We start from the raw sequence: 18,215 nt of genomic DNA, 5'->3' as shown, positions 1-18,215 counted from the left end.
TGGGGAGTACACCCAAAGCAGATGGGAGACGTATGTCTCAATCAGTAAATTAATTTGTTACGAAATTTAAAAGAAATAGTGTATGACTCAAGTATAAAATAGAGCTCTGTGCAAAAGTGAGTGCAAATATTACTACGGCGTGATGGTAATGATTAACTGTTGTGAAAGAGAAACAATTGTTACTTTCAGATTGAGAGGCTGAATTCTGGGTGGCCAGTTACACGTGAAAAGCCACCTGAAGCAGTAGGGGTGCAGCTCGAGCCTTCCAGGAATCACATACTGTACTTAACGGATTCATCTGGGGCCAGATTCTGATTTTCTAAGACCTTCCTGATTCAGATCTTCTCTACAGTTCTGGGTATCAGCTACAGATTTAGTTACCTTTTGTGATGAAATTACTTTTCTTTTCCCATGTAGGGGAACTCAGTCTGTCCTGCTGGAAACAATATTGAATGTTGGGTCAGGAAATCTGGGTTATAACTTCCACTAAATTGATCTTGGACAAGCCACTTTAAGTTCTAAGGGTATAACTTTTCCCATCCACAAGATAAAGGAATGAGAGCAGAACTAAACCCATAAAGGACAGGAAATGAGGGGCTAATGCAATTTGTCTTCTTTCTCTATTCCCTTTTTCTCTCAGATCACTTAGTGTTCTTTGTTCTGCCAATCTTCGATGCCGGTTCACAGACAACTGTTTACACAGTTAGATCTTCACACCAAAATAAAACTGAAGATGACAAACAGCTTTGGAAATAGCAGCATAAACTTTTTTTTAAAAAAATCATATATTTGATGCTTTGCCTTTGGTTAGACTCTATAGGTGGTTAACCTGGGGAAGAACCAGGACAGGTACTCTCAGTAAAGCTTTGCTATTTACACATTTTTTTTTTTCTGAACCTCTCTAGACCTGAACTGAATATTTTTATCCAAGTACCAAAACGCTTATTTTGGTAAAACATTAATAGGATTGATGATCACCACAGAGTTGATGCAGAGACCTGACTCCATCATAGCCATATGTGCAGACAAGCATTCCCAGCAGAACAAGGCTGGGGAAGATTTTGAGAAGTTCATGGTGCTAGGGCAAGGGCTGGGAGAGGTCCGGGAATGGGGAACAATCAGAAGGAGCCAGATTCTACTGAAGAGTATGGGGCCATGCGACAGGCAGCGCTGGAATAAACAAGCAATGTCAGCACATTAACAAGAGATTGTATTGCATCACTTCTGATGTCTCTGATATTAACTGTGACTGCTAGAGGTGAACTTGGGTTCTGTTTTACAATATCAGTTTTCAGTGTTAAAATGCTACATTTACAATTCCCACTGCCAGCAATCTGGGTAAAGAACAGAGACTCAAAGATGCCCCAGAAACTGTGCCCTCCTGGGACCCAGAGGCTTTGCCATAGACTCCCATGAGAGAGCACCCTCCAATGGCAAGAGCAGAGGCACATGGGTGGTAAGGGACTCTTCCCTCCGGGCTAGCCATACAGCTTGCCTGGACTCACTGACGGGCCACATCCAACTGCTCTACCAGAGGTACCGAAATATATACCTGAAGGTCCTTGTTTTTATGAGTGAGCTGCAAGATACAGAACAGATAAATCAGAAAGAATACTATCCCAGCCTTTCCTCCTTGACGTTGTGCTGTTTCACTCCAAAACAGTTTGACAAGACAGAAAATGTCCTACTTTCTAATTAAGAAGAAGTGTGTATCTCTTTCTAATCTCAATTCTAGACAGTATAATGTATATTCATTTATTAAACAATAAATTTTATAGGACTTTATTAATTGAGATTACTAATAATTTAGGCAAAAACTGTGTAGTGGCAAAATTATAAAATGATTTCAAAATAGTAATTTAAAAGAAAAATTTCAGTACATAAAAATAATATTGTCAAGATTTTCAGAGGCATGGTTAATCCAGTTATGAACATTTACATAAAACTGAAACTAAATCATTATGTCTGTTAGGGTGATTTCTCAATATCAATAGAAATTTACTTATAATAAATAAAATTATAATTTTACTAATCCCTAGTAGGATCCACACATTAACAATTCTATATTAATGGCTTTATCCCTCAGCAATCCATCTCTATTACTAGCCACTATAAACAGTATAATGTTAAATAGAACTCACTTCTTATTTGAGTTTCTGGCTAAGAAAAATGTCTTTAGAACAAGACATAATCAGAACAACAAACTCTGGCATCTTGTTTTTCTGCAACTCTTTAGTAATATAACAAAACATGACAGCCTGCAGAATTAATATGATTCCATTTATTCTGTATATTAATGTTAAAACCAAGAAGGGTTAGTGGGAGACAGTGGTATCAAGATGAACATGACAGTATTAACATACTGTTCTCGCTGAATAAGGAAAAGAAATGCTGTATGCCAATGTTTATTCTTCTAAAGAAGATATTTAAAAAATGCAAAACGTATGTGCTTTGTGAAAGATCTTCAAGTAATTATTGGCTTTACACTTCAGACTTTTGTTCGGTCGACAGAAGTTTATCTTTCCTGAGATAACGTAGCAATGACAGATCATTTTAATACAAATTATTTCTTCACTCTTAAGGTAAGCCAGTTAGAATGTAAGTAGTTTAGTAGTGCAGTAACATACAAATTTATCTTCAAGGTGACCATTTGGTAAAGACAAATCACAAAGAAAACGAGCACAAATTCTGTTGTGTTTACATAACACTCAAGCTGGCAGGTAGGGCATTCAGCTTTCAGAGGGAACCACAAGGTATTAGCTGTGTTTCAGATACAGGAGATGGGTCTGGGGCCTTGCAGGACGTGTGCTGTGGTCACACACTGTGCTGATGAAGAACACCAGCAGACATGGCACTGCGGCTGCAGCACAGCCCTCCGCACCCTGGCGTAGATACAGGTACTTCTGGACTTGGGTTTATTCAGGACACACTAGAAGAAATAATTCAAGGAAAAAAATGACAGACTCTAAGCAGATGAAGAAGGAAACAGAGTTTCCAGAAAGCTACTCTTATGAAAATTCACCTCAGCAAGGTCTTCTACATTCAACATTAAATGAAATCAACATGATCTTGTACAGCACTGACCTAGGGGAAACTTAAACTAATAATATAATCAGTCAGCGGGTGGGCGTTGGGGGGTAGGGGACAATCCCAGACCTGATGGAATTGTACCAAAAAAATTAAAAGAATAGATAAATGTTTTAATTTAAAAAAAAGTTGATGATTTTTGGATTTACTGGATGCTTTTTTATCATTTCAAGTTCTGCTTAGTAGTTTCCGGAAATTTTCCCTGATTTCTTATTATTGCTATTTGTTCCACTCCCTGTTTTATTTTTTCCTTAAGGATTCTTTATTTTCAGGCTGACTCATCTTTGCTTATCTTCAATGTCTATCACATAATCCTTTATCTTTTTTTTTCTTATTATTATTTTGTGATGTTTTTTAAAACACTTGCTCTTACACTTCCATTCTTCTTCCATTATCATCTTTATGCCTGCTAGTGTGCTCCTTCTAGCTTATTCTTGTTTTGTTTTTTTTAAGATTTATTACATTTATTTGAAGGTAAGACCAACCGAGAGGCACAGACAGAGAGATCTTCCATCTGATGGTTCATTACCGAAATGGCTGCATGACCAGGGTTAGACCAGGCAGGGGCTAGCAGCTTCTTTGGGGTTTCTCACATGAGTTCAGGGTCCAAAGAACATGGCTCAGCTTCTGCTGTTTTTCCAGGCACATTAGCAGTGAGCTGGAAGCCAGGACACGAACCAGTGCCCTGAGGTGAGGGGGGCCACCAAAATATTTATGGGAAGTGTGTATGATGGAAAAAACTACGTGAAAATTTTCTTAAAAAATAATAAGAGCTTAATTATTTTGAGAAGTGAAAGTTTCTAATATCAGGCTGTTCAGAAAAATAGCCCAAAGTAGCAACTTTATACAATAATTACTAAGACTATTACACTAATTTTTTTTTTCTGGCTGGTGCATCTGACACACCAGCTCATTCACAAGGATACGTTGTTGCCATTGTGTTGTACAGCCCCACATGTAACTCACAGGTTGGGTACAACACGCAAAGATTTAATTCACAAGTTGCTCACAACAGCTGTCCAACTCAATACTGGCCTTTGCAGGGAGGAAGGTAACTACTGAGTGTGGGACTCAGGAGCAAAGAGGTCACTAAGTCAATAAGATGGCGACTAACAGTCAAGGTCAAGGGTTAGCTGTGGCAAGCAAGGACAGAGCCCTGGGCGTGAACCAGGGCAGGGGTCACATTGCTGCAAAGAAAGACTGATTGGCCAGGGCCATTTCATTCACCTACCCCAGCCTATGGGAGGTGGCTTCTGCAGTCATGCTCCTAGTAATTGGCTCTTACTTTCTCCCCTCCTGGAATTCCTGAAATTCCTGCCCTGAGGCTATTCCCTACCCTGTATAAGAATCTGAATTTCCCCAATAAATCAGAACTGTTTAGACAGAAACCCTGTCCCTCTGTTTGTCTCTCATGGGCTGGGAGGCTGGGTGGCGGGCAGCAGGCTCACCCCCTCCAGCAACGGGGTACTAAAAGAATCTGTGGGGGAGACTCCACAACTGAGATCCTAGAGCAATGGCACTGCTTTATCAAGAGGTGCTAAAGAGGTCAGCAACTAGGATGTGCCCGCCCAGTCCTCATCTCTTTTTGAAACCCATTCTACACCAGATGAATTTCTTTTAATTTCATTTTCCCATAAACGTTTAAAAGACTCTTCTGCTCTGGGTATGAAATCTCTGAGGGTCACCAACAACTCGGTTCAGTAAAGAGCGGCTTGACACGTGTCCAGAGGCAGCAAGATGCCTAAGACTCCAGCCCTAACCTGTGGCATAGTCTAAGCCTGTACCCATACATTTAAAGAAATAATGAAAACACCCCGTGATATACGCAAAAAGGGCAGCAGGTATAAAGTAAGAAAGTGTGCAAGGCAGGAGATAGGTGTGGCCAAGGGTGGAAACACTGCTAATCATCATGATACGCCCTCAAGGACGGAAGTAACATCAGTAACTTGAGAAACTCACCTCTGCATTTCACTTAGAAACAAAGGAAACAAAAAGATCTGCTACACCTGTATTTTAGCTATTTTAGAGATGTTTTAAGCTGTACACTAGATTTCAAAGGATAAAACTCAAGGTTTTATTTAAATAAAAAGCTTATCCCCAAATAATTTACAACTAGATTATCTCTATATCATGTTCAGACTTATTCAAGATGACTGCAGCTGTCCAGGATAATCTAAAACAAAACAAAAACAACTACAACAACAACAAAAACAAAAAAACAAAAAACCAATAAGAGGTGGAGCAAGAGCCAATGAGGAAAATAACCATTTAGAAGTTTCGAGTAGCCATGACTAGATGTCAGTAGTATGCAGGGTTTACATGGGAATTAACTCTTAAAGTTTTCACAGCCAAACTGTAAAACAGGTGCGTTTTCCCACACTTGATAGATGAGAATACAGAAATACGTGGAAAATGCCCCAAAGTCCAAGTGGTCACTAATGAAACCTGAATCATGATTATTTGCCTTCAAAGACATTGTGAAAATGAAAAACCAACAAAGGCTGTGCACAGTGAGACTTCACACCTCAGGGATTTTTTCAACTATTTCAGGAAGGTACTGACTAAGCAGTGTGGCCTTAGATTTCCTCTAAACCAGATGGGTACCCTTAAGAGTGTTCCAAGGAGCCAGGTGATTGAGCCATACCTATCTCAACGTAGCGGCTTGGCAAATCCCTCATTTCGCTGGCGTGTCGTTCTTTCACTGAGCATATCTGGAAAACAAAACCACAGAATTATTCATTGGACAGAAAAAAGTTTCTAATATTTTGATACTTTTGTTAAATTAACAAAACTATAATTTAATGACAGAAGCCAATTTGGCTGACATACAGTGGCCATCAGTTACATTCTCCACCATTACTCTTCAATAAAGCCTGATTCGGGGGAAAGAAAAAGACAAGGAACAGTAACATTACTTGAACATAGATCTAAAGACTGCTCTCCAGAATTCTACTATAGATGCTACAGTCAGTATCACATACAGTGATGGCCCCATGAGATTCTACAGCCTAGTGATACTATAACCACTTTAGTCTGTCCAAACTCTTTTTAGGGTATCTGCATGATGGCAAAATTACCGAGCGCTGCATTTCTGAGAATGTATTCCTGTCGTTAAGTGACACATGACTGTATCTATCACTATCCAAGCAGAGCTATAGTGGGACAACACAGCCAGCAATGCCTTACTCTTCATGTGACTACTGTCCCCGTTAACTCACATGTTTCTTATTACATTTGAAGAAACTTATTTCATAGCTGTTAAATATGCTTTGCAGAATTGACATACTTTTCTCATTTCAATATAATATCATCAGTGCATCACACAATTTGTATTACAACTTGGCAACTCCAGCCTAGCCTTTAGCTTGTTTTTATCAGGGCACAAAAGTTCAGAATAATTTTTAAAGGATTGGAATAACAAAATAAAGAATGAAAAGAACAAAGGAGGGGATGGAGGTGCAGGGAAGGGGTAAAAAGAGAGTAGTAAAAATAGTATGTGGCCTGCAAAATAAAGAAAATGTTTACCAATCCTTATGCTAAATAATATACACAGTTTGAGTTGAAACATATCTATGAGGGGACTTCAGAAAAAACTCATGCAAAATGTAATTAGGTTTATTTTCATGTACACATCTTTGAAATGTATACATGCAGGTATTTCTAGTTTATGGGAAATGCAAACAAACAAAAAAACCAGCTTAGAAAAAATGTGCACTGGAATAGAATAGACTTGTATTTTAAGCTCACTCTTCTAAAAATGTCTTGAAGTGTCATTGTGTGAGCACACACAGAAATATATTTCAAAGCACATTTCAGTTTCTATGTATGCACCATCCTTCACACACACATTCCAGGTAATAAACATGTATGTTAATATAGGCGTTTTTGACTGGGGGAGGGGGTGATATATCTATGAGCAGTTTCTTAGTTATCTCTTCTGAAGTAAAAGCATTCTATTCTGTAATCAGAAATGAAAATTTACATAAATTCAACCATCCAGATAAAACTGAAGTCAAGTTCTAAGCCTACATGGTTTTTAGTGATGAGGCTGTTCTCTTTTCTCTTTAGACAGCCACTGTCCCAGACACAGCTCCACAACAGAGAAGCGCAGGAGCACTCCAAGGGGAAGACAGATGCGCCTTCTTGCTCCAGCACAGTGACAGCATCATCAACAATCACCGGTTTGGCAGAAGGTACTTTTATTAACCTCAAACAATTAACCACACATAATATCTCATTTAAATAGCCTTTCATAATGCAATTCTTTCCTCTCTTAACGGTATTTTATTGTGGGAATGTACTGTAATTCATATGATCAACCCCCTTTTGGTCATTGACTTTCTTGTGTTTCTATCTGTCTCTAGAGTGAGCAACTGTGCAACTGACATACCTGTGTAGAAAAGGTTAGGACTTTGTTTCCTGAGCAGAAATTTCTAGAAGTGCCAATGGGCAGGCCAATGGGCAGGTCAATGAGCATGCTCAGGCTCAGGTTTTGTTCTGTTTGTTTAATACATGACTAAACTCTTCTGCCATACTTCAGCAGGTCAGTAACTGCACAAAAGACTCACTGCCCCAACACAGGACTTGAACCCACGGCTGTGGAAGCAGACATTCCTACTTAAAAATGATCAGTTATCTTTATCTGTGATTCACTGGTCTCCTGTCCATCTTATACAATTTTCTGACCATTTTCCCCGATTTTTCTCAATTTCCTTCAACAGCTGAGTTTATAAAGTATCTATTCTTTTCTCCACACATAGCAGGAAACCTACAAAACCATCCCACATACACAGCCCACCGCAGCAAAAGGACAAAAGTTGTAACTCTGATAAAATTACATGAGGAGGAATGCCTTGAATGGTTTGAACTACAATTAAAGAAGCAAATGCAAGTATTAGGTAGCATTTTTGGAGCAAGTACTAAGCACCAGTCCTGAGAAAAGAGCTTTATTAAACATACCGTTATTTTCTTAAAATTAGAGTATAGAAGGAAAGACACACAAACCCAGCACTTTATAAAAAGTGTGATGGGGAAGTGGGAGCACTACTAGCAGGACAGGGATGCTTCCTGGAAGAAGTGGCGTGTGAAGGACAGGTGCACAGGCAGAGGATGATGGGACCAAAGCACAGAGCACACAGGAAGCAGAGCTGAGCCTGGAAGGCACACGGAGCTCAGATCACACACAGCCCTGGAGGTCATGTTTCCAGTCTTCACATGGGCAGTAAGCATCCTTTGTGAGGGCTTGAGAGAGGGCACTGACATCATCTGATCTACAACCTGAAAAGATTATCCCAGTTGCCATGTTTAGGATGGAATGAAGGAGCAGGGTAGGGATGGGGAGATGGGAAAACCACAGCCAGGAAGGCCTGGCAGGAAGAGATGGAGAGAGGCAGAAATTTGAAAGATGCTCGCAACAACTGAGGACTGGCTGTATTTCTTCCAGACTTCGGATACCCCTGAGAGACATTATCCAGTCTAACCTACAGATGACACACTGAGGCTCTGGGAGCCACCCAGTCCCCAGTGGCCAATGTGAGGATTCTCACCAAGGCCTGCCGTCATCACTCTGATGGGAGCCGGGCTCTGGCTCCACTCCACTGCTCCCCAGGTCTGTGGTGTCCTGTCTCACAGGTGGCAAGCAGCAGGCATAGGCGCTGGGATACGCTCACCTCAGTTCTGGACAGTGACAGAAGGGTCTCGACCAGGAACTCGAACCTGCATCACTAAGCTGTCTCCTCTCCTTCACAGAAGAGGCATCTAGAAGGGGTACAGCCTTTTCTCCTCTAGCATGCCCCATTGGCAGTCCCTTCCCTGTCTCTAAAACGTAGCTTTATCTTCCAGTTCCGCGGGACATACTGGTTTCTTTTTCTTTTCCTTTCTTCTTCTTTTTTCAAATATTTATTTATTTTTATTGGAAAGACAGATTGCAGAGAGAAGGAGATAACAGAGAGAAAGATCTTCTGGTAGCTGATTCACTTCCCAAGTGGCTGCAACTGCCAGAACTGAGCCAATCTGAAGCCAGGAACCAGAAACCTCCTGTGGATCTCCCACAGAGATGCAGGGACCCAAAGCCTTGGGCCATCTTCGACTGCTTTCCCAGGCCACAAGCAAGGAGCTGAATGGGAAGTGGAGCAGCCGGGACAGGAACCAGCACCCATATGGGATCCCAGTGTATGCAAGGAAAGGACTTTAGCCACTAGGTTATCGCACCAGGCCCTGACTTCTTTTTCTTATTCTTCATTTCCAACCACCAAACATGTGAGGGTCTACTTTCCAAATATACCCAGGATCTACTCATCCCTTGCCAGCTTCATTAACTGCTCTGAGGTGATATTATGTTTTTCCTGCAGTCGCTAGAACAGCGTCCATACTGGCTTCTCTAATACTGCTCCTTAGCAGGTTAGTTCCACCCACCAACCAGAGAGAGATCCTTCCAAAATATAAGTCATGTCATTTCACCAACTCCTTGTTCAAACTCTCTGCTGGCTCTGTTTTCGCCTATTCTTCCTCACTAGAATGTTAAGGAATTCATGAATCTGCCAATGTATATATCTGGGACACTAGATCACATGGCAGGTACTTGAATGGTTACTGGGCCGATGGATGGATGGATGGATGGATGGATGGATGGATGAATGAATGAATGAATGAATGAAACAAAAGGTTAGCTCTAACTGCACAATTTATCTCCCTGTTTTTCAGCGTTTCTTCCCAAGACAACTGTCTTCTAAGAAAAGACAATGTCCTTACATTCTCTGTCCTCCACAGAACCAAGATTCTGAACTGAGAAGTGTTCAACATACTCATATAACTGAATCAAGAAAGGAACGAAGCACCACTAAAATGAGCTGTGTGACATGAACAAAATTTTATCTGCACTGGATTCTAATTTAGATCTACAAATTTTTAGTATCAATAATTTGGAAGTTGAAAGCAAGAGAAACTCATTTTCCCATAATTCTGCAGGCCAGAAGTCAAAGGTCAGTTTCACTGGGCTGCAATCCAGGGCAGGGCAGGGCTGCACTGCACCTCCTCTGCATGCCGGGAAGAGGGTCTGCTCTCTGCCCTTCCAGCTGCTGGTATTTGCCAGTGTGCCCAGCTTTATCACTTCTCCTCTGCCTCTGTGGGGTGGGGACCTTCTCTCCTACAGGAGCACTGATCCATATCCTCCACCCAGAAGCAAACATGTGCTTGTAATTAGATAGTTCAGGATAAAACCTCATCTCACAAGCCTCAGGCCAACCACATCTTTTGCCCTGCACATTACTATTCACTTTCCCCCCCCATAGATAGGTTCCAAGAAATGGAAGCTGCCATGTATCTTTGCAACCAGTATTCATCTTTCTAGAGAGTAGTGCACTGGAAGCAGACTGGTCCATTTCAGAATTGTCTTAAAAAAAATCAAGATAATAAGATTATTGGACAAATAACCACACACATAAGAAAAGGAAATAGGGGCATCACTTGGTTCACTGTAGATTACTCTTGGACACAATTTTCTTCCAGTTACTCTAAACACATATCTGGCTGTCTTCATCTAATACACGGAAACAATAGCTCCATGTTTCCAAGAAAAGAGAACGTGATCTCATCACGGTAAGGGCCAGGAGGACAATTCTTTTTAACAACAATCATCATGTTAATAATTGTTACTTTCCCTTCTTTTTCTAAAGAAGAAACACTCTAAATAGCCATGCATGTTTCCTGACTCTTCTGGAATTTTACAGCACAATGCTGACAGCTAAGGTATAGGGAGCATTTACAGTGTGTTGGATTTGATGTTCAGTTCTTTTCAGGGGTCACTGCTTTGGAGGTAAAGACGGTGTGGCCCAGAAGTCACAAGAAGTAAATGAAGAAGTTGGAACGGATCCCAGGTCTGTCTGATTGCAAAGCTTGTGCTTGTCCATTAGACTTTTTCCTTGGAGTTTCTTGAATACCATTTTTTTACCTAACTTAATTTTTAGCTGATTTTGTTTCAATTAAGCTATAGCTCTTCAAAAGGAAGCAACCGAACTTCTGACTCAAAGTTATCTACTCTAACAAAAGCACTGGTAGGCAAAAATGAATGTGAAGGAGCTTTGGCAGCCCTTCTAAAGAATAGCTAAATTTCATCTACCCAAGGACTTAAGGGTCAGATGATCACATGCCAGGAAAAGCACCCAATAATACTTAGTCTGAGTCTACAATGTCAAATCTATATTGCAAGTTGGATGGGTTAGTTTTAATCTTTCTCCACCATCAATAACCCTAATAAACAAGCCAGAGACCAAAAACAAGGGAAACGGAAACAATAACGAACAGCAAAAGACTCGAGTTACCAACAAAACTGCCCACAAGTTGTATAAATAGCTAAGGCTGCCTGCATGGCGGGGAATTTAGAAAAGGTCCCCAAAGGCAGTACCATGCCAAATATAGAAAAGTTCACAAACCAGCTGGCATGGCATGGAAAAGAGAAGAATGTATCTTAAAGGTTATGTGTACATGAAATTATTGGAGCATTACATGGTTATCACATTGCAATACACAGGTGGAAAGTTATTTGGGTTCAGGAGTTCATTCAAGAATTCATATTCCTTGGGCCCATTCTGTGAATCCCTAACCATGCAGACTGAGGGTAAAGAACAAGCCAAATCACCTTGACAGAAGTCCCCCAGCCAATAATCAGGGTCACGTTGTCCTTCCAGCAAAGGCTGCAGGGATACATGTCTGGCCGAAGACTGACGTCATCCCGGGGCACATTGGTGATTCTCTGCTTTGAGGTAATGTCAAAAATCTTCACACCCTGGAAGATAAAATCACATGTACACCCTCTAACTCAGAAGAAGGAAAGTAAATGACAGCTTACAGCACTGACAATCAGCATCATAAAATACGGACTGTCGACTGAGCTCAGAGACATGTGGAGGAAGACAGCTTTGCTCCACATGAACCTTATGGGAATGAAAACTACGGGAATATCCCCACCCTTCCTTCTGGACAAAGGAGAGGTTTTTACCGGATGGCTTGAGTGACTCAAGTCCACCAAGAGTGTGAAACGTGTAAGTATCAACAGCTGCATTTTCAAAGTGACAGGCATCATTTCTAATTGTTTTGTTTCACTACAAACACACACAAAAATGAGGCTTGTTTTTCAGGAAGGTTTTGAATCTGAGAAACCACCACTACAAAGAAAACTGCACCTGACATTTCAAAGTTCTCTAATGGAAACAGCAAGCAAGCAGCTAAATAAACAGGAACCAAGAGGCCACAGATTTGTTTTCTTTATTGTGACCTACAAGGAGTAAGAAAAGTCGTGAATAGCAATCTAGATTCTGGGGAGATTTCTACCATTTGAAGCTGAACTGAACTGATTTATTAAATTGTACTTGGAAATAACAAAAGATAAGCCACATGTTAGAAAGGTCATTTGAAAAACTTTGTTAGTTCCACTTCACACCAAGTAAATTTTAAGCATTGTACTTCAAATGACAATTCACTTTCTTAGAGGTGGGTCTACATTTTCACTTGCAATTACATGGGGAGTCAAAGAGCTATCTGTAGCAGTTTGTACTGATTACATTCAACTCTGACTTGCCCTTGGCTGACAGGCAAGACCACATGCTCAGCGCAGCCCTTCAGTTGCGGCGGTGGCTTTTCATGTTCTTGGCTACTTTCCGTGCCTTGGGTTTCGGCCCTTACCCAGAATATGCTGGGAATCATGACATTATGAAAGCCAAAGGCAAGCTAAGTAGTTTGACCTTGGAGGCATGATATTAAATCGTCACCCTCTGTCTTTCATAAATGACCACAGTGAACACACCATACATTTTGTGATAGTCCTACCATTCCAGCCCACTGGTACCACTGGCCATGACACAGAGGGAGGCGTCAGCATTGTGATCAAGCCATCACACGGGAGAGACCTGGATGTAGCTCCAGGCTCCCAGCCTTGACATGGTCTAACTCTGACCGTTATGGCCAGCCACTGTCAGATTAAACCAGCAGATGCAAAAGCTCTTTGCCTCTTCAGCCCTCTCTGTAATTCTGCTTTTCAAACACATATGGTAACTGATAAAGTATGTCAGAGAGTAGGAGAGGGAGACTCAGAAGGAAATGTCTTTACCATGTTATTGGCCCAAGCAATGAGATGGCCTCTCCACTTGACGTTCCTTATGTTTCCTTCCCCTTCGTGCAGAACACAGGACTTCCATCTGTTCATCCAAGACCGCTCGTATAGCAGCAGCTAAGGACGAAGGGTATAAACACAGACTTGTACAGACTGAGAACCAAACAAGTGTACCCGATTCCTTACTATTTTTATCTTCCATGAGATTTAATAGCAAACAAATCACTGCCATACTCTTTATATGCAGACTTATAGTACTAGATGGTTTGCATTTTGGGAAAAATGCCCAGCCTATCTTACCCTCTCCAGGACAGTATTTATAAAATAGATTTCAGTAGCGAAGTCACTGCAGAGACAAACCAGCAGATGGCAGCAAAATACCAAGATCCATGAGAAATGACATCCGACTTAAAGCAAGACCTGTATCACTGGAGGTTCTTCAAATGTTACCTCCAAGCTACTTTATTTTGTAAATCAGAAAACAGAAACCTTCTAAGTCTTCCACTGAAAATAAGATATTAGTCACATATGAAACTGCCACAGTTTGAAAAAAATCCTCATTTTTCATTCAACCCAGTAACTCAGGTGTAGTAATTCTTACAACAAAACCAGGAAAAGCTGCTTCCGAATTAAACTTATTTTAAAAGTTTATGGCAGATACAATATTTATTTGAAAAGAGAAATTCTACATGATTTAAAACATTTCCTGAATAAATTTTAATACAAAATATAACTGGTCAAAGATAAAGACTTTGATAAAGATACAACTCTGGTAACTCATGGATCAGTGAAAATAAAACAAAAAAAATTTTTTCTTGATTTATCCAATTTAATTTTTTTAACGAAAGATATGTAAACAATACATAAGTTGAAGCCTATAGTCCTTTAAGAGCAAATATTCTCCATAAGAGGATATTCAAAATTATTATTATTACAGATAATTTCAGGCCACTGCAGTATTTTTGCCTCATCCCAAAAGATGAAAAAACTCACATTACATTAGTAGTAGAAAGAGGGTAAGTTCACATCTTATTTATATTTCTTATGTAAATTTCTCAACAGGTCCTATCATCAGAAGGAACGTAAAACAGAAAGCCTAAAATTAAGCACATAGCCATCTGCACAAGTAAGCCAAGTATAGTCCTTTCAAAACACTATCAAAATTTGAATGTTTCATTATCCATGGAAAACCAGCATGGCCTCACAATTTCCATAGTGCAGAGCAGAGGCAGGGATTTTTGTGGACCGTATTTGGCCTTGTCTGCTCAGGAACTATGTCCCATGCTGTGGCTCAGTGAGTTGAGCTGCTGACTGTCACGCAGCAGCCACCCCACACTGCACTGTGGGTTCCAGCCGTGGTAACTCCACTTCTACACCAGCTTCCTGCTAATGCACCTACGAAGGAAGTGGATGATGGCCCAAGTAGTTAGGACCCTGCCATCCATACAGGAACCCAGGACAGATCTTCTGCCTTGGGTGTTGTGGCCATTTGGGCAGTGAACCAGGAGAGGAAAGACAAATCTTTTTCTCTCTCTTTCTCTCTGTTCTTTTCAAAAAAATTAATGCCATCTCACAGAGAACAGAACCAGGGCAGTCTGGGTGCCTGGCCAACAGTAAAGGGATGATTCATGTGTTGAGTATTTTGTCAAAGGTTATATTTAAAATTTAGGAAAAGAGCAGCAAGTTTGGCAATGCACTGTTGTTAAAGAGTACACACTCCTTTAAAACTACGTAGCAGGGCTGGCTTGCGGTGCAGCACGTCAAGTTGCTATCTACAACACTGGCATTGCATACTGGCAATGATTCATGTCCCAGCTGTTCCACTTCTCATCCAGGCCCCTGCTAACAGCCTGAGAAAAGCAGAAGATGGCCTAAGTGCTTGTGTGCTTGCCACCTTTGTGGGAGGCCTAGATGAGGCTCCTGGTTCTGGCCTCGCCCAGCCCAGTGCAGGAAGTTTTGACTATCTGAGGAAATGGAAGAAGTCTGTCTCTCTCCCACTCTCTGTAACTCTAACTGTGCTCTGGATCTGGTGGAACCAGAAAAATGTGAGCAAGAGATGGGACACAGCGAATACTCCCTAACCCCTGCTGGAAAAAATGGCTGGTTAGATGCCCAGGGGAAAAGGGTGGTGGGATACCATATCAAATCCCCCAGAAGTCTCCATCTAACAATGACTGATAGAGTGCTAACAGAAGAAAGAATGTGTGTCTGTGTTAGAAAATTTAAATATATCCCAAATTCTCCATTAAAAATACTATCAAGGATGCCAGAAACCAAGATCTCTGTGAAGACCACTGATTTCACTTATTTCCACAAAAAAATATGCCTAGGAAGTAGTTGAAGTAGCTACCAGAATGTCCAAACAATCCCCTCCACACAGCCCCTCACCCCCACCTCCAAGGCTCAGCATGATGTGGGCTGGGAGTGATGGGCACGTCTCATTCCTGCAAGTAAAGTCTTGGGTTGACTCAGATAGCCAACAACACTCTATTGCCCCCTGGCAAATACAGCTGGCAAAGAAAGAGGGTGCAGAGACAACAGGAAGGCACCTACGGAAAAATCAGCCAATAAAAAGAACATGAATTATCAGGACAAAAATCTCCTACTTCTGGCTCACACATGAACAAGACACTTGGAACACCAGAGGAGAACCTTAAGAGATCTAATTCTTCTTATAGTTTTAAGGTGACAATAACATTATACGATAAATTAGTACTGAAGGACCAGAAAAAAACAGACAAAAAAAAAATACTTTCAGTCCTTGGGCTTAAGGAGAAATCATACTACAATTTGAAATTGTTGGAAATGAGAATATAAACACTGCTAATCTAAACTTTAGGGGATGTAATCAAATTTCTAAACAGGGAAACAGCTAGAGATCCAAAAGTGAATAATGAACAAAAACAGATGTGCACACACTCACTACGTGACAAAAACCACTTGAGGGCCACAAAACTTGATAAATGGAGACAGACACTGCATTCATGGAGAAGACCTCAAATCCTCTCTGAGGAGCTTAAGGTGAGTCACGGGGATGTGCTGGGCCGGGCAGGGGCGTGTGGAGGAGTGCAGGCAAGAGTTGCCCTGGAACCACTGAGCTGCAGGAAGAAGTTTGTCTCTCTCCCACTCTCTGTAACTCTGTAACTCCTCCGGAGGCGTGGTGAGTGCCAGGGACTCACAGCTTTAAAAACAATCCAGGAGGGCCACGCATGGTGGTCTGTGCTAAGGACTGAGCTACACCATGACAGGTAAAGCTGAGTGAAAAGCTATTTATGACAGTAAGGAACAGACCAACGACCCGGGAGGGATCAAGTACAACGTGACACAGTCTGAGACAAGTGTAATGCATGTGTGAAACTTTTAAATCAGTTTCTCTGTGCACACACCTGAACGTGAGAAGAGACATTACTAAATGGTACAAATATAATACCCTTTAAATACAGCATGAATGTATAATCATATATAAATATTATGGGAAAATACAAAAGACACGTCACAACAAAATCATACTTGTAGAAATGGATGCCAGCAGATTTTATATTGATTATTTGCATTTTATAACAGCTCCACACTGAATATGTGGATTACTTTTATAATGTTAACACACTAATGGAGATGAACATGCATTCTCTTCATCATCACAATAACTGAGGGTCATAGTTGAAATGAAACAATAAAAACATATCAAAAATTCTGCGGAACTTGGAAGGAATTCGAGCCAATTTATGCAGACCATACCTACTTTATAAATAAAATATTAACTTGTTTAGGAATGGTTAAGATAATCTTGGTGCAATTCTGACCACAATTCAAACTTCCAGCTGCAGCCTGGCCTGCCTTTGTCTCTGGGTCTGGCTCCCAGGGAATCTTCCAGCAGGGGGCAGGAAGAAAAGGGAGGAGAATTCAGTGTATAATTCTAATCAACCTGGTGGTTCCCGCTCTGATACAGAATCCAAAGAGCTGCCTTGTTATTTTCACAGTACAGACAGACCCAGGCTATTCCACGCAACTGACGATTGAGCAAAATAAAACTAAAAGAGAACAATGTGGTAACTTCTGTGATCCTGGTTAGTTAACATTCGAACTAGAGATAGGATCCGTGTTATCTTCTGATGTCTCTTAAGCGGGAGGACAGTTTAAACAGCCTCTATCTGAAGTGCTTGAGGTCAGAAGTGTTTGAGACTTCTGAGTTTTAGGGGTTATTTTGAAGTGATAATTGCTGATATTTCACCATTTCAGCACATTTAATTGAAAATGTAAAATCTGACAAGCCCCACAGAGTTCTCGACAAGTTCTTGATTTTGCCTAATTTTGGATTTCAGATTTTTGGATCAGGAATAATACAAGTTTATTGTTATGTCACATGTTTGAAAAATAAGAAATTACTTGTCAATAAAAAGTTTTAAATATACTAAGCAAAATAACAATTTAGGATAATTCCTTTGAAAGCCAAATAATTTCCCTCAATTTTTTTGGTTCTGTGTATGTTTTTAAGGATATGCTGGTTTCAGCACGGTCAGGATGGAGGTATAGCGTGGTGTGACGTGTCAAGGTTTGTATGTCACTCATGCTAGCTCATATGCACACAGCAGACTGTCCATGCACAGTAGATACGGACCGTATCTTAGGTTCATACTTTATAAGACATACCAGTTACAGCAAATATTAGACAGTAAGCAGTCTTTCTTTGGTCTCCTAGTCCCAATTCTTTACTTCTCTGCCCTCCCAGTTTACTACAACAGGTCCCTCAGACACTTCAGTTAGCTATTCAGCCCATCTTTAGTTAGTAATACTTCTGAACTCTTTCGAATAACTAGAATCTGCTCTGTATTCAAAAAGTTAAAGGGAAGGCTTCTGTGACTGACTTGTACAGTTAACACACACTGGCTTTCACAGAGTCATATGGATTCCATGTCTATTTCCCATCATGTTGGTTAACTTACCTTTGCCCAACTCCAAGTGATGTAACTGGAACACAACTTGTCAAGAATCTTGGACACCCTTTTTGAGGTCAGTTTTCCCC

General features: G+C 40.8%; 1 protein-coding gene across 4 annotated transcripts in view; it reads right to left on the bottom strand.

Moving 5' to 3' along the window:
* The window catches only part of VPS41 (VPS41 subunit of HOPS complex), a 132,304-nt gene that overhangs the window by 40,060 nt on the left and 74,029 nt on the right, over positions 1 to 18,215 (bottom strand). For all 4 annotated transcript variants that reach the window (XM_040964920.1, XM_040964921.1, XM_040964923.1 and 1 more), the window contains 3 exons: positions 13,190 to 13,309; positions 11,723 to 11,869; positions 5,732 to 5,798 (listed from right to left, as the gene is read on the bottom strand). In XM_040964920.1, the coding sequence (XP_040820854.1) occupies positions 5,732 to 5,798; positions 11,723 to 11,869; positions 13,190 to 13,309 (334 nt within the window). The remainder of the gene's footprint in view (positions 1 to 5,731; positions 5,799 to 11,722; positions 11,870 to 13,189; positions 13,310 to 18,215) is intronic.

This window comes from Ochotona curzoniae, unplaced genomic scaffold (genome assembly GCF_017591425.1).
Source record: "Ochotona curzoniae isolate NIBS_2020 unplaced genomic scaffold, NIBS_Ocur_1.0 scaffold_3835, whole genome shotgun sequence".
Lineage (NCBI taxonomy): Eukaryota > Metazoa > Chordata > Mammalia > Lagomorpha > Ochotonidae > Ochotona > Ochotona curzoniae.
Note: the sequence above shows the minus strand (reverse complement) of the source record. Positions and strands in the feature narration are given on the sequence as shown.